This window comes from Montipora foliosa, chromosome 13 (assembly GCF_036669935.1).
Source record: "Montipora foliosa isolate CH-2021 chromosome 13, ASM3666993v2, whole genome shotgun sequence".
In the NCBI taxonomy this organism is placed as follows: Eukaryota; Metazoa; Cnidaria; class Anthozoa; order Scleractinia; family Acroporidae; genus Montipora; species Montipora foliosa.
This window is the reverse complement of record NC_090881.1, coordinates 28,416,345-28,442,822: the sequence shown is the minus strand read 5'-3', so window position 1 is coordinate 28,442,822 and position 26,478 is coordinate 28,416,345. Positions and strand designations below refer to the sequence as shown.

General features: G+C 38.9%; 2 protein-coding genes across 6 annotated transcripts in view; both read left to right on the top strand.

The window, feature by feature from the left end:
* The window catches only part of LOC137982943 (E3 ubiquitin-protein ligase RNF144B-like), a 5,362-nt gene extending 486 nt beyond the window's left edge, over window positions 1–4,876 (top strand). The window contains exons 2-3 of the mRNA XM_068830112.1: window positions 1,649–2,316; window positions 3,177–4,876. Of these exons, the coding sequence (XP_068686213.1) occupies window positions 1,649–2,316; window positions 3,177–3,423 (915 nt within the window). The 3' untranslated portion in view covers window positions 3,424–4,876. The remainder of the gene's footprint in view (window positions 1–1,648; window positions 2,317–3,176) is intronic.
* A 5,532-nt stretch (window positions 4,877–10,408) lies between these two features.
* Window positions 10,409–26,478, top strand: LOC137982180 (regulatory factor X 4-like). 5 transcript variants are annotated; one of them, XM_068829242.1, is made up of 16 exons: window positions 10,409–10,556; window positions 13,645–13,705; window positions 17,470–17,545; window positions 19,113–19,236; window positions 19,820–19,881; window positions 20,869–20,952; window positions 21,234–21,408; window positions 21,530–21,607; window positions 21,990–22,153; window positions 22,660–22,760; window positions 23,009–23,067; window positions 23,160–23,304; window positions 23,411–23,505; window positions 24,201–24,318; window positions 24,545–24,673; window positions 24,929–26,478. In XM_068829242.1, exons 2-16 carry the CDS (start codon window positions 13,690–13,692, stop codon window positions 25,738–25,740), a joined length of 2,238 nt encoding a protein of 745 aa, XP_068685343.1. In that variant the 5' UTR covers window positions 10,409–10,556; window positions 13,645–13,689; the 3' UTR covers window positions 25,741–26,478. The 5 variants fall into 5 exon arrangements, with proteins under 5 accessions (XP_068685343.1, XP_068685345.1, XP_068685341.1 ...); XM_068829244.1 differs by lacking the exon at window positions 10,409–10,556 and adding an exon at window positions 11,939–11,957 and having other exon boundaries at window positions 24,929–26,474; XM_068829240.1 differs by lacking the exon at window positions 10,409–10,556 and adding an exon at window positions 12,275–12,340 and having other exon boundaries at window positions 24,929–26,474.

Below are 26,478 nucleotides of genomic sequence, written 5' to 3'. Positions count from 1 at the left end.
CAAGTTTAAATCGGTTTAAACTTTCATTCAACATCGATTCCAATTTTTACATTTGTTTTCGAAAACGTTGAATGGTGACGGATGAAGCCGTTTGAACACTTCTAGTTCTTAGTTCGTCGCAATCAAATTTCGCGAAAGAGTTGGTTCTTTTGTCGGTGCGATGTTGGAACCCGGTTTGAACGGTCTCCGCACAACTTTGTTTTTGCATCCAACATTTTCCCAGGGGCACCCAACGAGAATATAGTTCAAAACCACTTGAACGTAGCATTGTTAAACGTATTTTAGTATTTTAACGGTAGATATAGGCATATTTCTATCCCCTAAAAATTTTTCATCTGTTCGGATTTCCTAGCTGAAAGTCTAGCGATCCGAAAATTATAGGGATCAAAACTTACCTTTTCGAAAACTTCAGCCAGAAAAAAGGCTCCCGAAAATTCTAGGTGACGTTTTTAGGGAAAAAATCCGTTAAAAATGGGCAATTATACCATTTTTCAGATGTTCGAAAATCCTAGGAGAGGCAGGCAAGCAAGAAATTTTACAACAAATGTTCCGAAAATTCTAGATCTCAAATCGTCTTCCGAACAGATATTTTCCCAAAATTGACGTTGGGTGCCCCTGATTTGCCCAAGTTGAACAACTGTTGGTCAAATGTTGAAGCAGTGGAAACGGGCCTTTTGGAGAAAAGCGACAGACGCCTTTTTTGTAGCCTCAAACGCGATTATCATCCATTAAAAAGCTTGCTCCCAAGTTACAAAGACCATACTGTAAACCTTCGAAGGAACTCCATCGTCAGGCCCTGTATTAACACTGAACGTTTTAAAGATAGCTTTTTTGATAGATTAATTTTTAAATATAATCTAGCTGTGTAAATACCCCATATGTATTTTTAATCAATTTAATCTTTTTTATTCATCTTAATCATTGTAATTTTTATTGTAACATCAGATATGTACTTTTATCGGATGCTTTCAATAAAGACGTTATTATTATTATTATTATTATTATTATTATTATTATTATTATTATTATTATTATTATTATTATTAAGGGTGCTTTCGATTGACCGTATTCCGCACTAGGAATACATGAAATAGAAGTTAGAAATCTTTCCTCTTTTCGGAGATTCACATTAAAATTGTCAAACACCTGCCAAAATGCTGTTTTAAACATATCTTTATTATCCTTGTTGCTTCAAAACGCCAGACATACCGTTTTGAATTAGCACTCCGCGTATTCTTATTCCGGAATACAGTCAATCGAACGCACCCTAAATTGGTAAACACTAAGGAGCAACAGATGGATTTTTAAGGATAACCCCAGGGTAATCTCCAGTTAGTAAAACCGGTATAATAATTCAAAGTTGATAAGTGTATAACTGCCATTAATGGCACATAAGTTTTTCGTTACAGTAGAGAATAGGTTGCATCATGGGACTTCAGATCAAATGATCTTTAAAATGCATGCAATTGTCCGCAAAGGGTATCATTCATGTACTTGGCTGAGAAATTTTAGTGACAAACTCGCTCACAGACGTTTCAATGGAAGTTTTGTTTTATCGTCAAGTTGCTAAGTAACAACTAGAATGTCGAATGAAATTTGTAAGCTCCTGAACAATACTGATGCCTTCGATTTTCTTCTTCTCCTGTAGATAATCACGTGTCATGGTGGTCAACATATCTTTTGCAAAGCTTGCGTGACAGCTTGTTTAAAGTCACGCATAACAGATGACAATGCAGTGACAGGACTTGCGGAGGGGTTGAGTTGTCCTTTATCGGATCAATGTAGATCGCAATTTGACTTTGGCCTTCTGCAAGATATATTTAAACAATGTGTGTCTCCAAGAGCGGAAATTGATCTTGAAGGCGATCTAAAAGCTCTTGCAGTCAATCGCGCCGTACGCAGAAGTTCACGCGTTAACTGCCCCGATGAAGAATGTTCTTTCTTTTTCATTCAATCCGAGCAAGAAACTTTTCAAGAACTCTTCTTTTCTTGTCCGAAGTGTGAAGGGAACTTTTGTTTTACTTGTAAAAACCGTCTGAGCTTTCAAGGCTTCTTAGACCACATCTGTCCCCCTGATAGAGGCGTCACAGACACTGACGCTAACATGAAGTTACATGAGGTGCTCACTGAGGCCATAGCGGTCCGGTGTCCCAGCAAGCAATGCAGGACGACGGACCGAAGAAGAGTTCTTGCTGTTAAAGAGCCTGGGGACTGCAATGTAATGCAATGTGGAGAATGCCACAGATTTTTCTGTTTCATTTGCTCCTCCGACTTGGGAACAGAGAGTCAACAAGCACATCAAGCGTTTCCTCACAGGTAAAGACTTCTCTGGAATGATAATGTAACTGCATTGCATCAACAGGCTGTCTTAGAGAGAGGGACTGAGGATTATAGGAAATGAAAGATACCATGCGTGAGATATCTCTTTCAGGTTCCTTTTGATTGGTTGCTTTTGACATCTCATTGAGCGTTTCTTTTCTGGGGGTGCTTTTCATTATGCCAAAGATTCCGGAAATTTCGGTCGGAAATGAAATGGAAAGGTCCGTTTCGGTTTCTTCCGACCGGAATATTCGGGATCACCTCTGGAGGTGGTCCGCTTATTTCGGTTGGAATATTCCGACCGAAATTCGCCGTTCCATCTTTGACAAACCGGTTCTTTGCTCTAATTAGGGAATTCGGAAAAGGAATAAAGAGTGAGAAGAGCCATTCCTATTGGTTGGCCCGGTTTAATCGGAAAATGGCGTTCCATTTTCCTTCGGTATTCCCACTTATCTCTGATCGGTCGGTTTGGCGAAATGGAAAGCACCAAGGGGGTACATTCAACATTCTCAGCCGAAGGCGGCCAGAATATCCTTCATTGCTCCTTAAAGGGTTGGCTCTTGAAATTTGTCCGAAAAACGTTAATTGAAGACACAACTAATTTAATTTTCACATCCATAAAAATGAAAAGTTGTGTGGCTTTAGCTTGCCCGAGATTTTATGAAAAGATCCTTCCTTGTGGGTTTTTGTAAGCTTAGCATGTAACGATGTAACAGCAATAGCAACTTTGGATTGTTTGCCTCCCCTTGTCATTTTAATTTAAGATGAGAAGCACGAATAATCATCTACGTAAAGAATATTTGCATGAATCCTCAGAAATTCAAATACTCATTGGTAACATTCTTCATTTCTCCTAGAAATATAAATGAGGTAAAGGCGCCATTCTGCTGGCTTTTCAACGACGAAGAGAAGGGACAAACGGACGAGATGGCGCTGCAAATTCGTCAGTTCACTGCTGTTTCTAACTATCTATCCACATTACAAATAAGCGATGACAGAAAAGCGACTCTTCTCCTTCAAAATCGAGAAGTTTTGGGGGATCTTTACCTCGACTTGACCGGGATAAAAGGAATGAACAAAATGGGCAAATGCATTCTTATGTAAAGGCAGTCAACACTAACCTAGTTTGACTGAGTTCCATTCTAAAGAAACTGTAAAGCAGTGTGGCACAGAGATCCGGTTGCTTTATATAAGTTGCCTGATAACCGATATTTTTTTCTTAGCTTACACAAATATTACTTTTTAACAAAATTAAGATGACTTTCGTGATAAATTGTTTAAAAAACATGAAAAAATAAATAAATAAATAAATAAATAAAGTACAATAACGGTGAGAAGTTTGGGACACCTAAAATAGTTCAGTGACCTAATCGAGTAGTTGATTCATAGGAAATTACTGTTGAAGAAAAACATCCTGAATCCGGGAGGTGGACGCGAAATAGTTGGATCTCAGTTGTTCATTATTCCTTCCATTTTTTTTCCCAGTTATCCATTATTCAAAGAAAACAACAAAATGATAAGACATGTTTCGACAGAAACTTCTGTCATCTTCAGTTGATTAATGTACAAAGCGTTAAATTGAATAATTCAAGGTAAAAGAGGCTTTTCATATTCAAAGAGAACAACCTTCTCTGAATCAACAATTACATCACGTAAATCTAAAACTATCCTTTTAATTCTCACATTGTCACGTTTTATGTTCACTGCGTTGTTGCTAGCATAATTAGCACTTTTCCCACTTAGAAATTCAACTTAACGCTTTGTACATTAATCAACTGAAGATGACAGAAGTTTCTCTCGCAACTATCCTCAAGCATGCTTGCTTGTGACGTCAGTCAAGCAATCAGTTTTTAACGTCGTGGTCACATTGCACTTCGGTTCGAGTCGCGCGTTCGTTGAAAATGGATGAACTGTTTCCCAGATTAGTTTCAATCGTTTCTGCTGATGAGGAAGGCGAACCTCTTTCGTCTAACCGTCTAACTGTTCCTGGAACATTCGCCTGAGCAGGATTACAAGAAGTGTTTTGAGCAAAACCTTCGACGAATTTCCGTGGAGACGAAGAAGGTGGCGCAATTAATCGGCGGTGGATAAGTTAAGAATCGGTAGCTTACTTTGCTTCCACGGAATGGGCGATCCTGAACATATTCGAGTACAAATGATTCAAAGGTACACCTTTAATCAAAACGTAATTACGAATGACTAAGCTGCCAAATTACGACCCTCCTCCTTATTGTTCAGCTTTCATGAACTGTTTACCTAGCACAGTTCAAGAGCACTGCAGAGCGCTCTTGAGCTGAGCTGCGGATCCTGTGAAGGTTTCACTGAGGCAAGCAACGCAATGCTTAGTCGGTCACACCTGTGACGAGCTAGGAATGAGGTAACCAAATATTGGCCGAGTAAGCAAGGTTCTAGCGCGAATGTGACCGCGGGGCTATTTCCATAACGTTAATGCCGAACGGACCTGAACAGTTTGCCTCTTGAGGTCCGTTCGGCACGCAATGATGACAAGTTTAAAGCTAGTGTTGTTAAATTTGTAACAAAATTGTAAATATTATGATAGATTATAAAATAACAAAAACTAATTTGCATGTGTTGGCCCTGAATTCCATTTCATTTCAGTCTCATTCACATCTACCGGGGTATAAGTTGAACTCGAAATTAACTTATTTCCAGCTGACTCGATAGTTCAGTTGATAGGTCAATACGCTATAAACCGCGCGATCATTCGTTCGAATCCTGTTCAAGCCCTGTTTTTTTGTTTCCGAGTTTAGTACATTTTACTACGATGATCTTTCTCACTTTCATTTCACGTTCATCCCGCTGTTTATTTTTTGTAAAGTCTCATATATTTTAAAAGTCAGGCTCGTTTTAAACGTCGCATTTCACATGTGTCGAATCTAGTGCAAACGAGAAAAATCTATTGTTTTCACTCAGTTGCATTAGATTCGGCACATGTGAAATGCGACGTTTAAAACGGGCCTCATTTCAAGAAACAATAGCGAGCTTACGCAACAGGACGGCTGGAAGACTCAGGACGGCAGAATGACGAAAAAATGTCGCGTAAGATCGGGAATGCATAGTCTCGCGCGACATTTTTTCGCCATTCTGCCGTCCTGAGTCTTCCAGCCGTCCTGTTGCGTAAGCTCGCTAATAAGGCCATTGTAACCTCCAACCGCAGACCATTTCATAATTTGCAGAAATCAAGAAAAAGTATTCGGATTTGCTTTGTGAGGAGCAAGGATGGCGAAGTGGTGAGAGCACTGGCCTCCCACCGATGTGGCCCGGGTTCGCAACAAAAATTTCCCCAGAAAATGTCGAAAAACTGGTTTTATCGCACGAGTTGGGTGCAGGGATGGCGCAGTGGTGAGAGTGATGTGGCCTGGGTTTCTATTCCCAGACTCGGCGTCATATGTGGGTTGAGTTTGTTGGTTCTCTTCTCTCCTCCGAGAAGTTTTTCCTGTGACTGACGCGTAGACTATGAAAAAGCAGACGTTCCAAGGGTTAGCTATTTGTCAACCTTAAAAACTGTAAGAAACTTGTAGAGCTGGAGCACTAATTGGGGACACTGTAAGCTGAAATCAACAGATCAACGCAAATCAAATCAAATAGCGGTTTTAGGGAAAACCGGAGTACCCGGAGAAAAACCCTCTCTGTGAAGAGTAGAGAACCAACAAACTCAACCCACATATGACGCCGGATCTGGGAATTGAACCCGGGCCACACTGGTGGGAGGCGAGTGCTCTCATAACTGCGCCATCCCTGGAAACAGGGGATTGACTTTATTATCAAGAGCATCGTGGAGTAACCCGCCCGCAGGCTAATGATAAAGCAATGCTATGCTATTTACCGGTGAGCATCCATATAAATAGCATAGGAAACCATTGAGGCTATAGAAATGTCGGAAAGTTATCGGGTTCCTCCGCCAAACGATAACCGCGTCGTCTTTGTCGGCCTCTTTGCATGGTGACAATCAATGTCTTGGCATTTTCTGAGGTCTTTCTGTGCCGTCCCGTGATTCTTCAGTAAAGAGGTAAGAAATTCTTGAATTTTAACAAGATAAAATGCTTTTAAGTATGACCCTCTTTGCTCACGAAATCTCATTCCATCGCTAAATTGTTGTTATTCATACCATTAGGCGATGCTCCAACGAGCGATATAAAAATATTTTTCACAAATAACAATCCCTTCATTTATTCTTACGAAGGGCTGACCCGCGGAATGTGGGCTCTCTAATCTCCCTTCCAAGAGTAATACTTTAGTCCGATACAACAAAATTTCCGTACTACCCAACTTCTTTCGATCCGGGATCCAGATATAAAACTGAAAGAATAACTACATGCGGTTCAACCCCATGGTGATGTTACCTAGTGACATTTGAACTGCACCACAAAAGCACAAATACACCGAGAAAAAAAACCCTTTCTTGAACAACTGGAAGCGTGCTCCAAGTTTTTCAGTTTAAAATCCGATTTGAATGCACATGTCTTTCCGCGCACAGTGTTGGTGTGCTGTCAGCATACTAATCATCATTGCATTAATGCCAATTTGGTGTCACTTTTGTGTTGTCAGTAGTGTACAAGAGAGATTTTATATATGAGATACAGCTTTTTAATTTTCAGCTTCTGAGCTAGTTTACCTTTTAAAATATGAACACATCTAGGTCTGTATGAGAATTGTAAATAGAGGTTATACACCATTTAATGTAAAACAGCCACCTTGAAAAAGTTAAGGAAAGTAAGTCCGGCCTCAAACACAAAATAAATACAAATAGGTTTGAAAATAACCTTTTCTAAAGAAAAATATGTCTAAAACCCGTTATTTTTTTAGAGAAACGTGGGAACATAATTTACTTATATTAAGGTATTTGTATAATTATGTTCAACTTGTCTTTCACGAGCATGATATTTCTGTTAAATAATGTTATGACATCTGGTATGGATTTTTTTGGGAAACTAAGGAGACAGTAGTTTTTGAACTTCTTACCTGTGGCTATCAAGCCATCTGGATGCTGCTGTAGTCAAGAGTGAGTTGGCTCTAAATCAGAGCTACCGTGAAAAGTATCATGAATGGAGACAGATACAGAGAGTGCGAAATCGCCCGGTTTTTGGTTCGAGTCGACGGAAGGCCCTGCAGGTTAAGAGAAATGATGGGATCTGGGAACGCGAATGAGCTAACTGCAAAACCGTGGATGGTATTTCCTTTTGAAAGAAACTATGGAAAAATCAGGCCTGTTGGAGTCAAAAACGCTTTTGTAAATTGTAATTGCTCATTTGTGAGACTCAAGATGATCAATTAATTTGACGGTGATTTTGAGTAATGTCGACCTTGTCAGTTATGCTGTAAATAGCCTGCTCTGATAAGATAAATACGAAGCGGTGAAGAACACTTGGAATAGGCTATGGCACTGTAAAGGAGATTGCTTTTTCCCTTACTATATATAGCAAGTGTTGGACGGGACTGGATCAAATGGCGAAGATTGACCACTCAAATGAACGCTTATGGAATGTACAATGTGGTCAAAATTTCCAAGTTACAATTCAAATGAAGGCTAATTTATGAGCAGCAGTTTCCTGTTCTCTTTATCAGTGTGTTTATGATACTTTGGATTGAACACGATTGAAACATGAAGAGCGCTCGGTTCTTTCTTCGCCTCTTACATCTGCTGCGTAGTCTCCTTGCCGTTCATTTCAGTTCTCGTGAATCACTGCCGGAGTATTTAAAAACAATTCTTTATAAAATACATGTACCTCCTGTAAATTGATCTGATTTAAAACTGCGCAAGGTAAAATTTACTAGTAAGTAATAACTGAATCACAATTCATGGTTTATTTAATTTACTTTTCTTACGCAAGGGCTGTAAGCATAATTTTCACCACTTTCGTATATCTCTGATAACTACTTTTTGATTAAAGATTTCTACCCGGCGGTAGGTTATTAGCGTTACCTATTACAGGGCGGTTAATGAAAACACAGTGATCTTTTATTTAAAGCTTACAATTGCAGGATATTTACAAAAACAATAGTATCCTTCGAAATCGAATTTGATTAGTAACTAGGGTCTTCAATTTATTATGCGTCAAAGTGTTTGCAGAACCCCTGCATACTATCTTGGTTGTTGCCAATTTTTTAAGCTGTTTATTCAGTCAAACTTTCAGCCATACAACTTGTTTGTAGGTAAACTTCCGTCGTAACTCAATACACATTTGTCTTTCCTTTCAATTCATCAATGACTTCTCTTAGTAATTAATAGTCCTTTAACCTCTTTCCTTTACAATATGTTAATTTTTTTTACGATCGATGGAAACGGAAAAATGATTGAAGCAAAGGTTACATGACAACATGTAACAAGCATGCGTGAGCTTGTGGCACGATGAATTCAATTCTTCTCAAGTCCACAACACAAAACATTTGAGCCGGTTTTAATTTACGGTGTAAGCCGCATAGTGTGTGGGAAGGCGATGTCTCATCGGTAATCGCTAAATAACCTTTTTTAACTGGGTTACGAAAGCGCGGCTTATATTAAGTTGGCCACCACCGGGTAAATCCGCCATATTGAATTCGCGCGCATATTAAGGCATTTATTTTTCATGCATTTGATGGTGATAAGCGTATTGTAAAGAAAGCACAAGAATAATACCGAACGATTTCTGCCACAAAGAGAAACCAAATAACGAATGCCAAACCAACTTCTAAAGCCATCTCTATTGACGAAACATGGCTTTCATTTCACCTGCCTTCAACATTTGTGAGGCGGCCTGAACATGTCTCGATTAGGGGCAAAAGAGTGCGGAGAGAAGAGTCATAAAACTTGTGTGTCACAATGGTCTTATCTCATTCGCACGTGTTTTGCTAAGAGACAACTTAATTCCGAAAGTGTTGATGGTGCACAACCATTGATAAAAACATTGAAAATCGAAGAAAATTGAAAAATGTTCCGCGTATCAACAACGGGCTGATCCTACTAACGAGGATTTCGTTCGTGCTTTTGATGCCTGATTAATTAAAGTTTGAAGCCACTACACACGAGCATACTAACTAGTCCAATCTGGGGATTAGGGTTTTGGCGTATTCCTTCTAGAATTATCTGCAATAAGAAGCCTTAAAATGTATGACAGTTTTTTAACATCCGAATAGCAATTGTGTTGTCCTGTCTCTGTTAGGCGAAGAATTGATTTGACGAAAAAGAATTTTTACAAAGTTATTTTGATATCCATGGTTTCTTGCTTAGAAACAGCACCTACTTGTATCTTTTTGGCTAATTGCAGGAAAAGGCTTAAAACGTCTTATTTTTGCGCTGTTATCTCGCGCATTTGAGAAATGAGAGAAAATGGTTTTGTTGCGTTCGAAACACACCGTAACCAGGTTCGACTCCTGAAGCAATTGTTGAAAATTCTGTATAAATTCCAAGATTGGTTTCATTCATATTACATGGGCCTTAACACCAATTGTTCCATTCAAAGGCTTTATGTTAGCAGCACATGTTGCCCCGGGCAGAGAATTGTTCAATACATGCGCAGAACATAACACGCGAAGATAGCCAGACTGGAGAGTCATGAAAAAAGCAATTTTAAGAATCATTCCACTTACTAAAATAGACGCAAAATGATCGCAAAACGTAGCTCATTTCTTTAAAGGAAATGCGTCGACGTACGTAAAAATTTTGCTTTTATCGTGTACGGTAAAGAAATCACCATTTTTCGAAATGGCTTTATCATTACATGATGGATTTATAATAGCACCCAGGCGACACTTTTTGTCTCTTACTTTCCCGAACTTGTGCGGTGCAAACTCTATAAATAGAGCATTATCGGCTAGAATGTAAACGCAGTTTCATAAAAACATTTAACGAAAAAAGCTTACAACTGATCGATGGAATAAAAATAAGACGAACTCGCACAGGGTTCAAGGTCCTGTTTGTATATAGTCATGGATATTTCAGGTTCAAGTGTGGTATGCTGTCTTGAAAGCAAAATTTATTTTTCATTGTATGCTGTGCTGTCAAAGGAGGGGAATTTCCAAGAGCTTTTTGCTATAAGACTCTTGCTGTCAATCAAAATTTATAGCCATGATTTATTGTTCAACTCGAATTACAAAAGAGGGACACGACATGTAAAAAAAATTAACAACCTATACATTACGGGCAGTTAGTTGAAGTTCAAACAAGAAAGGAGTCGCTGGAGCTTATATTGCGCTCTTTTTCATCTGTCTGGTGATACAATCATCAGTCTTGTTTCAAGGTAAGTGAAACGTTTTATTTGCTTCTGAGCAACTGGGATGATTTCTAAGATTTTTGTAACTTAGGGAAACGGGATTCTACCCCTCCGCGCTGCTTCGGTTGCATAGAAATATCAAAGAAGGCATACTTGTGTTGGCTTCCATAGAATTTTGCCAACGAACGATTCTTCAATATTCCCCCCTCAGAGCTGATGCAGCAATTTCTTCTGCTACCAGAGATTTATGCCACTATTCAGATGTCGCAATATAGAGAAAGGAAGTATCCTGACCAATGAAACGTTCGACAGGCAATTTAAATTCTTCAGCGTGCAATTTCTTATGAGTTAAATTGCGATTATCAACCTAGACTGATTCTTTATCCTCAGAATTCAACTGTCATGTTTTGGAAAGGACAAAGTTATAAGGTCTGAATATCGTGCGTCTTTGGACACTATGTCTGAGATGGGCGAATTTAAGAATCGCACTCCTCGTGCAATATCATGGCTAACAAGTGATCCACAATTTATTATATCTGATTTTCTTACCAGCGATTATAGCACTATACACGTTGATCGTTATTAAACAATAAAAGATTAAATACCTTCTTCGAAATCCTTTTGAGTAGAGAAAGCATTTCTCTTACCTACAACGCTAACTGCGCTGGCAGTGGAATCTATTTTTAAAAGTCTATTTTTTAAAAAAGTGTAAAGCCATTAAGTGATTGTACGATACTATGATACTGATCTCGATTATTTTTGCTACTGAGCTAAGATCTCGTCACTCCAATTTTTCGAATTGCTCTAAAGAAAAATTGGCTTAAAGTGAGCAGAACAGCTTTCACAATCAACAAATTGTAAACTGTCAATATTCTTAAAATGAAACATCCATTCTAGTGTCAAATTTTCCACAGTCCTTTGATCTGAGACAGTGAAATTAATTCCTGAGCAAGCAGTTTTATTTTTGTATCTTGAGTGGCTACTTCCATTTTTGAACTTCCCAGTCTTAACTTAAGACGAAGTATTGCTCGTTACTGCATTCTCCTTGGGTATCTAAGCAGAGTCACTTGATGACTGTTATCAAAACTTCAAATGCTGTCAACTAGAATTCAATTTTCTTCTTTTTGCAATTGTAAAACAGCGATATAATTAGTTTAGGGTTTATGTTTTAAAAGGGCACAGAAAACTGACTCGTTGAGTCTGATCTGTTTAATTGCATTTTTCATCATTGTTGGCCTGCATGCAGCACGCTGGTCATGGATAAGATTCCAGAAAAAAGGGCTTTGAGAATCGTAAGCAGATATGGTTATTGAGAAGATAGAGCTCATTTACAATGATGCCCTTCATTCTACATCAGGCAAAATCAGACAAATTCATTCTAAGATAAAAGAATATTTAATTATTCTTTGAATTTTTTATTACCATCAGGTAAAGTAAAGCTTACCACTTGATAAGTGATTTTTCACACTTTTCTCTTCTTCAGTTTGGTCCAAGACAAAGGGAAAATGTGTGCCAAAGGCGTGAATTAATATATATTCGCTTTTGCGCTGTGAAATTTAATTTCCCTAAGCCTTGGTTCCCTATGAAATCAAAGATCGCGCTCTTGTCGTATTTTAGAACGAACGTCCACTTTATTGAGGAGAAATCTCCTACTTGCCAATGATACATATCAAGAACTGACCATTAAAATGGTGGGATGCGGGACTCGATTCTGTGATCAAAGATTCGAATCCTAACACGTGCGTTCCAAGCGAGAGAGAATGATTGCCAGGTTACTAGTACATGATTCGTGTTCTAGAAATACAGAAATGGTAAGTAGTTCATGCAAATGAGTTTTTCCGTGATTGAGGAACCTAACTGGTCAACGAGACTTGCTATCGCAACTTATGAATTGCTGGTGATCTTATGACATATCTTTAACAAAGCGCCTTTCTCGTTTCGCACGACAGCCATCAAAGTATGATTTAACGAACTTGTTTGGCTTCCAACAGTGTAACGAACGTTAACCGTTTCTCTGTGTTCTTGTTTTTGGAATGTTTAACTCCTGCAGGTAACAATAAAGTCCTCGCCTTGCTTGTAAACAGCACAACATGAGGGGGGTGACAACCGGATTGAATTTCGGTTCCAATCTCTTTTGGTCTTTGTGATCTCTCCCTTGTGAAGAGTTTTCCAAAGCACTCCGTGGAGATTTCACTTAAAGATATTTTTTTTTTTTAACCTAACAGCACTTTTCTTTGTACTTTAGTTGTAAAGCAGGAAGATTATTCAGTAATTTCTGCCTGTCATGAAATTTCGTGTAACAGTCAGCGGTTTTTGTAAAGCTTGCATCAGCCGGTCGGCTACGTTATCAAACTGCGCGAGTGACTGTTACAACTGAAGCGTGCTAAACGGAAAGATAAGGGTTTTTTTAGCAATGACCAACACCTGTAGCCTACTCTTTTGCTCCATAGAAAGCAAAACAAAGAGATTCGCTTGTCCAGCTGTTGAATGCAGAAGAACCAACGGTTGTTCATTAGCTGCATATTAGCAACAACTTGTGAGATCTAATCAGACAAAAAAGCAACGATACTGGACTAGCGACATCACTGTGTTCAAATTAATTTTCATGCAAGCCTCTGCGTTACTTTAGTCATCGGTTCATTGCATTTCCAAGACGCCGCGATCTTGTCTTCGAGAAGATAACAATACTCGAGCGGCACGTGGCAAGTGTCCGAATCGATTGTGTGCGCGTGCCGCAGTTTATGATTGTATATCTAGTGAGCATAGAGCAAATCAACTAAACAACAATAGACAATAAGCAGTGACACACGCGCCATAAGCAAACCACGCTAGGTCCATAACAATAGGCGCTATTGTCTCATAAAGACGTAACTAGGACACAGTAGAAGCTTACACTCGCAGTGTCTCTTCAGGAGTTGGGTTGCCACGTACTTACTGCCTCAGATCCCTAGATATGGTTGGTTTCCACAAAACATAAAAGCTTTTTCATAAAGAGAGCTCGTAAACAAAGCTTTTTTAAAAAAGATTGCCTTTTCTGGCTGCTATTCAGTGCAGAGCTTGGATATTAAGGGGAGCACAACTCGCTGAATATTGTGCATATCTGATTCACTTGCAGACCTTGGAAGACGAACCATTTTTCAGCGGAGCCTTGAAGTACAGGATGCCTCGAGGACCAGGTAGATCAAATAACTGAGGTTATTTGCTTTCTTATATCTAGCGCGTAGCTACGTAATTAACACTTTCTGTGTGCCAATCTATAATTATCTAAAAAATAAGAATCAAGAGGCTGTTTAGTCGCATGGCAGTGCCTTAGGCATGCGACAATTAGCCCTGCAACCCAATGATAAGCGTTTCCATGATTCCATATCTTATTAATAGTGAAAACAAGTATTGAAACTGATACAAGGGCTGTTACAAAAATCCGTGAAGTCGTAAGATATTAATTAGACTGAAGCGAAATAATTCACATAACCGCCTGTAAAAAAGTCTAATTCACCAATGTATTTTAAAGAACTCTACGAAAGATTGTTATTGACAAGTTCACTGGCGAACACTAAATGCTTCTTTTTCGAGGACACTCGCTTGGCTGCTTTAGTGACACATTCGAGAGTGTCAATAAACTCCAAGACATAGCGAAGCCTTACAATCTTTCAAACACTGACGGATTTTGACAACGAACGTGAAGCAATGGTAGACAGGCATATCGTTAGCAAATAAAAAGGTCATTGGTACAATTCTGCCCTAATTTCGTTCTGATACGTAGAGTTTAAACACCAGAAAGCTCGATCCAGCAGGCGTTACCGTCCAAAACAATGTTTTGCTCATTTTAATAACTTCGAAACTTGAAAGCGGGTGCAATTGTTTCGGAAAAAGGAATCCCAAAAGATATAGGTGAATGAAGTCATGTGATTCACTTAGAATCATTAAATAGAGTTCTTATCATGTTGATATTACCAAAGACTTGTCAAATGCGACCAAAAGATCAAAGAAAACTTGTAGCAACTTAAGACGCTATTCTGAGCTAAAATGTAAATTAAGCATTTTTAAAAAGAGTAGCGCGTGCCACCAATTAACACACGCGTGTCTTTTGGTGCGAAGCGAGGCGAGACGAGAATTAACAATAGACAATATAAAAGAGCTTTCATTTACTCATTGTTGTCAAAAAATCGGCATGTGGCTCAAAGACCCTCCAAATCAATCTCGGAAATCGGATTCGCCAATTGAAGTGACAATTTGAGGGAATACTGATCGCTATATTAACGCAATATACGTTGGAGCAGGCAATTGTTTTTCCTCGATTTTTTTTACATTTATGAGCTTTAGAGGGTTAGTGGAATTTCATTTTTAAAAAAAAAGAATTGGAACGTTTGGAAAATGATAATTCTTATAAGCTCGTTAATTTGAATTCACGAGACTTGGAGCCCTAGCATATGTTAGTACTTTTAGCGAATTTCTGCTCAGCAAAGCCAATCAATCAATCAATCAATCAATCAATCAATCGTTTAATGTATCCAATAGCAGGTATAAACCTGAATTACAGGAAAGGTCAGAGACAGCAAACATATCTAGCATTGGTATTTAACAGTAACAAAGTTATTAAGACGAGCTGTGCGGCCTAAATTTGGGTAAACAGTTTTGTTCCCTGAACGGAGATTGTGATCGTGCTCCACGACAGTGGGCGAATAAAAAACTCTGAGAACTTCTTTAGCCTTAATGACAAACGACTTGCACGAATCTATCCTACGAACATACAGTGGGTCAAGCCCTGCTAAGTCGAGCGCATCATCTTCTTATTATAGTGTTAAATGTATAGTTTGCATTCCCAGTTAAATTTTCGGTTTGTGATGATTTGGCGAGCACGGAATGTCGGGCCATTGATGACGTTTCGCCAACAAACGCCTGCAAGTAAGTCATGGGTACTAATGACGTAAAGAGAGAGTATTGGGTTTCCTGTAGTTCGTTATGATTTGGGAGTGAAAATTTTAATAATCCGTGTGAATAAATCACTCATTAGGTTTCAATCCTTTCCTAAGCTCTTGTTTTTCCGGTAAGGGCGAAATATTTTAGTTGTAATCGTTTTCTTATGGGATTTAACTTCTGCAGGAGCAATAATTGTGAAATTAGAGCATTTCAGTTAGCATGAGCTGTGAAACACGATATTCAAAATATTATTGGGGTTTTAGCTTAATGTAATACAAGCATCTCTTTAATAGAAAGCGCAACGCAAAGCATTGAACACTTTTTAAGGCGCAAGCAACTTAAGTGCAAACTATTACTAGTAATATGAAAGGTAAAAGACAATTTTGAGGACGAAACGGCTTTTTTCATATGTTGTTTCAGTTTATCTGAAAAGAAAAAAAATTATGAAAGGAATATTTTCTTGGTTTGAATTAATTGAATACCTAAAGGGAGATAAATTTGGCAAAACTAAATTTTGTAAATATCAGTGTACACAGGCAACAGTGTATACATCGGCTTTTAACAATCATTTTATCTCTGTTGACGTAAAGCACAAGTTATTCCAGAAACTCAGCGTTGATCGTCGAAAATTAAATTTATTAAAAGAAAGTTTGATGGACTAATCTATTTCTTGAAACAAGAACAAGGACCATTTAAAGTTAAATTAACTCTGCTTGCATTGTCCTAATCTTCACAACCTGCTTTTAACTGGTGACTAACCGCATACATGGTAAAATCCTTTCTAAGCGGGGTTGAACCCTTTTTTACCTAGAGTAAACTGGTGATCCTCATTTTACCAGGGTTGAATATGGAATCCCCCATCCCCAAGCTCCAGTATCGGCTTCTGCATTCGTACACTTACCCTTTCACCTCAACATTACAACGTAGTAAAGGAACAGAGAGCTATACTGTGCACTTACCCGTACTCGAACTCGAACCCTCCAGATCTGTAGTCCTGTGCCGTTACCGCTACACTACAATGACAAACATGCTCAACTCAACACAGTTCTTTTCATTGTTTACTTTTGTATAATAAATCAATTGATATCCATGTGTAATAACCAAAACTAATCCTAACCTGACCCCAATTTTTCTCTGGCTTAATTTAGGCTCCAAAAGTTTCTTCAATTCATATGGGTGTATGCGCGCATATTCAACCCACGTAAAACCGGATTCAAACTGAAAACGGATTTTACCGGCAACATATGCACCGGCATTGGTCTGAGAGAGACTCTTGTGTATTAAAATGTTGATAAACAGCAAACGAACAATCACTATATAGAATTTTGCATAAAATGAACATGTCAACATGTATTTTTACAATAAATTTACGGTCAATCGAACGCGCCTTAAGTTACTGCAAAATCGTTTGAACGTTAACAAAGACAAAGTTTGAGTAAATTCAAGGCGACATGGTTTAAAATGTCCAATTCTTTTCCTCGAGTGTTCCACTGGTGTACAATAATTGCCATGCACAAATCATTTCATTTAAGTAGTTTCAATTACTGTGTCTTTAGCCTCAAAGCAAGATCCCCAATTGATATTTTACCAATCATACACAATTAATACAACTTTCAAGGATATAAAATCGACATTTCTCCCGTCTTTCTTATGAGTATTGTAGCAACTATCTAATAAGTAATAATTTTCTAATTTTGGAAGCTACAGGTGTTCGTGTACTATTAAAAATGCATTACAGTGCACCGCGCCTTACCGTGGCCACCCAACAAACTTTCCTATTTGACAACTGCATGTAAATACGTCAACTCAACAACTCACGCAACGATGTTCAACTTACATGTACAACCGTGAGAACTTTGCAAGGAGGCGTGACTGTCAAAATTCACACACGCTGATTGGTGGACCATTTAGAAAAGACTTTGTTAGGTGGCCACGGTAAGGCGTTTGGCACTGTAAAGAGTGCCTTATAATTATACTATGTTGGATTTTTTTTTATTTGTCATGTTTTTTAACATTCCAGGGCAGACAACAATGTACGGTTCGAGTGGTCATTACGTATCGCACAGCAAGCTGCAGTCTCCCCTAACGATCCAGTGGTAGGTATCTGAGTAAATTCGTAACGTAATTTCTTGTACCGTGTTAGAATTTTAAATTACCGTTAAAGGTAAAACAATGCTAAGTACAGACAATCGAATAATGCGCGCAAACAGTGTAGCAAAAGAAAAAACAAACTAAAGTGCTTAATTGCAGGAAAATCCCAGTCTAAATAGACGAGCAGCTAAAAACATGCGGAGCTAACTCTATCCAGTTTGTAAGCTACATTGATGTTTTTTTCTGTAGGTTTTGGTGTTGTTGTTGTAATTTCCTGCCATTAAGCACTTTAGTTTTCTTTGGCAGTGATTTCTTCTAGCTGGGCTTTCCCCTATTGCAGTTTTTTCACTGTTGCACAATTTGACAACTGCTAATAGAACATTCTTTTGAAGGGCTTCAACTCATTGTTTTTAATATCGATCTATTGGTCTAAAAAAGCATGACATGAACAGGCCATCGCTGCTTCACTAAAAATCGCACTGTATTGTACGCTTATCAAGTCAAACTCGTATGTTAAGGCCTTCTTCCACGGCATCAAAAATAGCTCAACATTTAAGTAGAGAGCTTGGGACAGTGATTTTGGTGTGATAACAAGGTTACAGTCCACCTTCTATTTGAATTAAGAGACTGAGGGTTCAAAAAATTTAAAATTAAGCTCTAGTGCCTGTTGACTGCCATTCACACGTGATAGATAATTTGGTCAGCCAACGCAGTGCGAAAGTTTAAAAAGAGCACACTGGTTCTTTTGTTTCTTAATACCTGCTGGCGCCATGTATCCCAACACTTTAACAAAGCATTACTTAATTTCTCGGCATAAAGCAGGTGAATGAACTGTCCTTGTAAAAATTAACACTCCCGCAAGATATTTTTATACACTGTTACGGGAAAAAAGAAAGAAAATGTACATACAAGAATAATAGAAGAAGCGAGTGATCAGTAAACGAATGATTTTTTCTTAATCTGAATTTCGCAAAAATCATGCTGTCAATAACAAGCAGGCGTATTTTGCAGAACTCCGAATGATAGTGCACGCTTTCAGTAAAAGTAGGTCTAAGCGCTGATTTTTAAAATGATTGCCGGGCTTTTAGTCATTGTTGCGTATATGTACAGTTATTTCCTTCAAATACCGATTTTAGAACATTCGGCGTTCTGCAAAATACCTCTGCCGCGCGATAACAAGACAAAGTTAACTTATATGAACGAACTTCGCAAATGATTTCAAATTGTCAGGTAGAATTTCTTCACATGTAAAACAAAAATTCTCTTCAATTATTTTCACAGGACAGAAAATACCCTTCCATCCCTTTTTTAAATATGCTTTTTACAAGAATTACGTACCATGACCAGTTTTTTGGTACGAAAACAGGGAGCAAATTTAATTCAAAACAAAGTAGCAAACAGTTTTCTAACAAAGAAAGAAGTTCAACAACGGTTTTTGGCTGTTTTCACCATCTAAAGAAAATTAGAAAAACCGCAATGATAATCAGAGAATTTGCCCGGAAATAGTGAAAAGAACCTTGGAAAAAAATGCATGAAAAACAATAATGATTAATTTGAATTGTTTTTTTCTAGGTTAAACGAAAATTATGAAGTTTCGGAAGGTGTTAGCTTGCCTCGAAGCGCTTTGTATTCACACTACTTGGACTTTTGTGAAAAGAACAACTTATCTCCTGTTAATGCTGCGAGTTTTGGCAAGGTAAGATAGCAGAGAAGAAAATCATGTTTACGCTCTTGGTGCCCGGAGATCTTATCCTTCGATTCTGCGGAAAAAGTTTGGGCCCATCAACCGGCCAGAGCCACTAAGAAACACTCTCTTGCGCTCAGACTGAGAGAAAAAAGAGATGCCGAATTTCTCAGGCGTTTAGATTGCAACACCAAGAGAACAAACGGTTTGTTTGTTTTCTTACTGAAGCCAACATATCCGCCGCGGCAAGAACTTCGCTTGCAAAGTCTTTGTGAATACTGGAATCCCGTAATAGATTTTATCATTCAAATAATACCTGCCGATCGTGGTTTTGCTACGGTGCTGTTTATTATACTTGACAATTTAAACCATTCCGAATGACCTTTCAAAAGAAAGGATCGTTTTGACTGATGCGGTGAATGCACCTGCAGGAAATATCAATTTGCGATAAACGATCAGCACCTTGCCAACATCAGAAAAGAAAGAAAGGCAACGAAAGACTTAACAAATTAGATAGACCAAAACTTGGCAGAATTTTAAACATATTTAAGACACATAATGATATAAAGCCAAATAATTTGACTTTGTGTTACAGATAATTCGACACACTTTTCCCAACTTGAAAACCCGAAGACTTGGAACACGTGGACAGTCGAAGTAAGTTTACACTCTTGGGTGTCATTGATCAAAAGCGTGGGTGTTACTTTTACAGGCTTTTGTGTTTTTCATTCAATATGGAAGAAAACGTCGAAAGAAGGACGGTTATCGAAATAGCATTACTGCTTTGTTGCTGTGCAAATGAAAACAACTCGGCTGTTTCTGAAAGTAAAGATAAAAACAAAAAGGGAAGCCGGTTGGTTTTTCTGCCAGCCTCCTCACACCACTATAAATGACAGAAGGGTACAAATCTTTGTTGCTCGTGATTAAGAACAGAAAAGGTTTAATTTATTTTCTCACCTCTTTCCCGAATCTTCCTGACAGGTAACAGTTTTTTGTCACAGTTTTAAGAAGCACATGGTTTCACAATGCCCGCCATTGTTGTAGTTCAGTTTAAAATGCATGTCAGATATCTTAGTAATTCCATGAACGTCGCCAAAGTATCAATAGACCTTTATTCAAGAATCTATCGACGCTTTAACCTAAGGGAAATGTTGTCTAAATAATATTTTACAGGTCTAGGGATTGCTGACATCATTTAGAGTACTATGCGAAGTAACGTGAAGCTCTTGGCAAATTCATGTTCGGCTTGTAATTGACAAAAAAAAAAAAAAATGATATACTAGCAACCATTTCTATAGTTCAAATTTCCATCGCAGCTGTTTTGATAACATGTGGTTCACTGGTGAACTTTATTTTCTGGCATTTCGTGGCTAACGCAAAAAAATGTGTTTCATAGACATAACGTTTGCAATAAAGTGACAGCACCAAGCTGTTATCAAACAAAATGGGAAGATCGCGATAATATTAATTTTGTAAGATGGCTTCTTGTAAAAAAGAACCTACTGGAAGAACAAATGTTTAGTCCCCGACATTTCTCTTTAAACGCAATGTACCCTGAGGGTACAACTGAGGGTCCCTCAGTTACGAGAGGGTTTCAGACTGCCAGTATTTACAACATAGACTTCTTTTCATGATCTTCCGCAGGTATCATTATTATGGAATCACAATAAAAGCTACTTCACCATATCATGATACTGTGTGTAATGCAGCTAGACAGAGTAACACTGGGTAAGCTTTAGTCACAATTTTATCTGTAAAATTTCAGTGAAAAATCGATTTTGAAAAACTGAGTTTTTCAACAAATTATAAAACCCGCAAATGTGGCCAATTTCAGCAAACAGGTGTCTCTTGAGGCACTGTATTTAAAATGTGAAAGGAGAATTTCTTTGAGTTTTTACTCCCTGAATTCGATCCAAACGCTCAATCGTCTTTTTAGCAGCCGGGTTCGTTCATAGGAATCCGTTCCTTGTCGCTTTTGACAAAAACTTGAACTTCATTGAATTTAACAGTTTCAGCCAATCATATAGCAAGAATGACGTAGAAGAGAGACACCAGGGGAGCGGACCTCACAAAGGCCCTCAGGGAAACGGAACATACGTGGCAGCGGCCCCAGGAGGGACTCTATTGCCTGACTTCCCCAAGCCCAGCAAACTGACCTTACCTGAAGATGTGCCTCATGAAAAGGTATAAGAGGAACTATTTTTAGTTGCATTAAGTCAGAGCCTAATGTGCATTTATGTCACAGAGACGCTTTAACTCCTATAACAAGAAAACTTATGTATCAAACAAATCTACTTTATTACAGGTCAAGACCTTCCTCATCATGTACCGCGCTCACTGTCAGAGAATATTGGACACCATTCTTCGCGCGAACTTCGGAGAGGTATGCCAATACAAAAAACGTGATAGAATCATATTGAATTCTCAGTCCTCGGTAGGCAAACATACAGTGAATATAGTTTGCTGCATAATGCTACTGTAACTGCATCGATGTCTTAACTTTAGTAAAACAATTCTCTCGAAAATTTCGACGAAACTACTGTCCATGGAAGACAGAAAAAATCCACTTCGGGTTGCAGTTCGTCGTTTAACGGCTGAAGTCTTTGCTTTAGCTTTCAAATTTTGCTTTGATGCAAACACCCGGTTTAACGTCTCTTCTGTCTCTGGTAAAACACCTCCGGACCTTTCGGCGCGGCAAATTGGAGGTGTAAACAATCTCAGACTGGGAATGTTTACTGACCTTTTTCATCATTTATTTTTCTTAGGTTCAGAATTTCTTGGTTCATTTCTGGCAAGGTATGCCGAGTCACATGTTGGAGGTGTTGGGTTGCAATGAGGTGGTGGAGCTTATTGGTCAGTGTGATAGCATTTTGTACAAGGCAATCAGCGGAGTTCTTATTCCAGGCACCCTTCAGCCTTTACCAGCAAGGTATGAGTGAGTTCGTACAGAGTAATCTCGACTAGAGAAGGAAACTCGCACGCATTCTAAATTAATACCTCTCCTTTTAAAATTAATTTCTCTCCATCATCTAGGCCAGGGACACTTGTAACTTTGATTTTTCCGGTTGATTTCGAAAGATGTTTCTATCTTTCAGCCGTTTTTTGTTTTTTACCTTTTCTTTCTCTTTACGCGGTCTTACTATTAAGACCTCTAATCCTGTCTCATGCGCGCTTGACTCCCTTCTTTCTATCCCTTCCCCTTAGCTTTTTTTGTCGGAACCCTTGTTTTCAACTTTGGCGATCTCTAATCTTCTCGCTTTGATGTCAAAAGCTCGCCTTATAATTTTTCGGCTAAACGAAGAGCACGTCACCGATTGCCCTGATGACTACATAGTTCGCAATAACGTCACATTTACAAAATAACAACAACTCTGAATATTTGTTCTCCTGCTAACCAAAAAATTATTCCTTTCTTTCTTTCTCTTTTCATTTCAGTTTGACCCAAGCGATTCGTCAGTTTGCCCAGCAGCTAGATGAATGGCTGATAGAATCGTTGTCTCATTTGCCGGAACCATTACAAAAGAAAAAACTTGCAGGTTAGAGAAAATATTGATTTGCTGTATAATAATTCACTCAAATCATCTTGTAATTGAAAATTGATTTCCTAACCTGTAACTCAAATATATTTCAGTCTTGCACATCATTTGAGGAACTAATTCAGTGTTTTTTAAGTGAGCGCAGTTAAACTTAGCAGATTGGATTTTTCTGTATCTACACGCCAGACTGGTGATGCCTTTGAATGATTGCAAATGAAAGATGAACCATCGTCTTCTTTTATTTTCAGTTGCCAAGAACTTCTCTCATTCTCTGAGAAGACAAACGTCTCTGACCCATCTCGCTCAGGTATGCAAAACGATATTCAACCATTCTTTCTCAATGGCAGTGTTTCTTTCGCATTCTTTCGAATTTGTAAAACAACATTTTTTCGTAATTAGGCCGCACGCACAGTACTCCACAGCGCAGAGCCTGTGTCACAAATGCTCAACGACTGGAAGCAAATTGACTTCGAAGGCATTACTCGACAGGCATTGTGGACATTCAATAATGAGATGGAGGACGAGTGGGAACTCATCTATGATCGTAAGCAGAATCTCTTTTTGTCTTGTTTTACTTGTTTGCTTGGGATAAAAAGTGGAAAAGGATTAGTCTAGACCACCATTTTTACGGGTCTCACTTTCATCAACAGATTTCAAAGAGTTTACTCAGCTTCTGGAACAACAGGCTACTATTGATCAGTATGCCGAGTGGGCATCTAGTATGGTCAACCGCTGTATTTCAAAGGTAAGTACTACTGAAATGCCTTTTGCAGGTGAAATCGTATAAGTCTTCAGGAACTGAAGTGAGTTTTCCCAGCAATCTCGTTCCCAGGGCTTTTCGCTATCCGCCCGTCCTGCTCTCCGCGATGAAAAGCCCTGGGAACGACGTTGTTTCCCCAGGAGTCATGGTTCGTGGTTTCCGTTAACGTCTGCAACTGCTTGGAGTCATTAAACAACAAGAGCCCGACAGCACGGCATTATCAAACACTGCACCAAGTTAAATGCATTTTTTCCTGTAAATCAACCAACTGAAAGTCACTTATCCCGAAAGCCAGAACTGCGCTTCTCTGTCTCTCTCACCCATTTTTCTCTAAGTTAAGTCAGGCAATTTAAAAAGATTTCGTCACGTTAGTCCCAACTAAAGGATTAACAAACGGCTAGTTAATGTCGCAACTGGCGCGGCCATTAACAGATCTTAACTTATAGTATACTTATTGCTGGTTTTCACTCACGTGATCAACAGCCATGTTTTTCAACGAAAACAAAAGGAAGCATTTGCATAATAATAGAGTTAAATTCCCGGAGGATTTGGTCGGGGCACCAACATGGCCGCGTTTCCTTTGTTTAGGGCACCAATATGGCGGTCGTGACGTCATGTGAAAACCGAGAATAGTATACTACACAGTTCCTTAAACCTAAAAAATCTTTTTTCTTCTTTAGCAAGTGGAGAAGACAGGAAAAACTTTCAAGGAGTGTTCACGTAATTTCCTCCTCAAGTGGTCGTTCTTTAGCGTGAAAATTGTACGCGAGCTGACGCTTCACAGTGCACACAGCTTTGGTGAGTAACTTAATGAGCTTTTTTGCCAACACAATTTTCTCCTGAACGGAGAAAACAACATCACGGGTACAAAATACTAAACTTGAACAGCTTATTTCAACTTCAAAGTTAATGAGCCACGAGTGGTTTTGCCTATAAGTTTACCACCCATCACAGCCACAAGCTTTAATATACTTTCGCTATGACACTTAACAATGTTTCCTAACTTTTCGTCATGTGATCGCAGGCTCGTTTCACCTTTTGCACATGCTCCTTGAGGATTACATCCTTTACACCGTTGAAAACCACAACAATGCAGACGAACAGTTAACGCAGTCTACCGTTTGTGCTACCAAGGAAACAAACTTTGCGCAAGGTTAGTTCCTCTCTTTGATCAGAGATTTCATGTCGAGGAGGAAAAAGTGATTGACTGATTGATTGATTGATTGATCTGATTGACAATTGGCCGGTGAACCCATTTTAGCTGGCTCTAACTTTTGAAAGAGGACTTCCCTTAACGATAAATAACCCTTCAAGAATCTGCTACCTGCTAACAAAAAAATTGTTTCGTTCCTACTTGGTCATGAAATTCTTTGTAAAGCAGTTCTAAAAAATTTACATCTTCTTTCAGGTGACGTCAAGGAAGACATGGATATTGATGTAGCAAGACCGAGACCAACAAGCGTTCGGAAGTCAGGATCGCGAAAACATTCAAGTTCATCATCAGTAGGATCTCTGAGAAGCCCCCGAGAAGCGGTCGCTCAAAGGAGCCCCGCACAGACACCAACAATGATGCGTTCCTCTTACCACGAAATGTCCCCTCATGCGATGACGCCCATGACACCCACTACGCCAACAAATAACAACAATAACATCAGTAAATACTCCATGATACCGGAACCGGGACATTTTCTGTACCCTTCCCCCGGTGATTATGGTACCCGATATGGTTACACCTCTACACCGGGAAACCCGATGACCTCTGTAAATCATGGAAGCAGCTACTCTGCAACTGGCACCAGTGACGCTGCTATTGGAATGGGCGACTTTGACATGTCAAGCAGCTATACAACAGATGGAACAAGTTACACTATAGTTCGCTCCAAAAACAGCATGGCCGATTCAAGCTACGCGGTCATGACGCCTGCTCCCAACATTCCAGGCTACGAGTACAGAGGTGTATCTCCAATTGATCAATTCAAGCATTACTCACAGTACCCACCGAATGAAAGAAGCTACCCTTCATCCTACATGTTCCCTGCAAGCGCTGTGACCTCAAATACTATGTATCCGATCTCAGGAGTCAGCGGAGGTCCCAGTGAAAGGTATTATCCGGATGTATTGGAGGAATTCGTTGACATGCAAGCCGCAATGCATCATGGAATACCAAGCCGGCCTGTGAGATCTCAGTACAGTTATGCACCAGCAATTTTGAGCAATTAGGTACGCTGTATTAGGATTAGATGAGGTGATACCTCGAAACTAGAATAACAATTTTTTTTTTGGTCTAAGCTTACATCTAATTATCCTTCCATCTGGTGCATTGTGGATACCAAGTGTTTGCAAATGGAACAAAGCAAAGCTTAAATTGTTACTCAAATTTCAAATTTAAATCTGTTGTTATGCTTTGAGAGAACAGTGCTTGATAATTGTAAGTATACTTTTCATTGGATTCTCACTGAACCTTTACCTGCGATGAGGCGTTCTTTATTGCCCTTCGCCGATCCTCGCTTTCATTGAGGCTAAATAAATGCTGCTGTTTCACCCCTATCTGAGAAAGCAAAGGAGTAATAGCGAGCTCGTTTGTGGACAAATAGGTTGGTCAGAACTTTCTCAAAGCGTCTAAGAGACCGCGAGTGGGCCAAAGCAATCAAATCAATCTTAACCAAGAACAACATAGCGTCATCAGCATTTTGATTTTAAATTTCATCCTTTAGCTTATTACTGTAAATAAAGAGTTCTTATATTGAATTGATATCACGTTTATAGCCGGGGGTTGGGGAATTACCAGCAGTTCATCGTTCGTGTTGTAGATAGCTTTGACGATGTATAAAGGTGTAAAATAAAAATAAGTATACAAATACGTTCATTAAATTACTGAAGATCTTGGTGAAAGATGGTGACATGTTATCATAGGTGCAAAGAGAAAATGGGTAATAAAATTGTGAAGCTTATTCAATT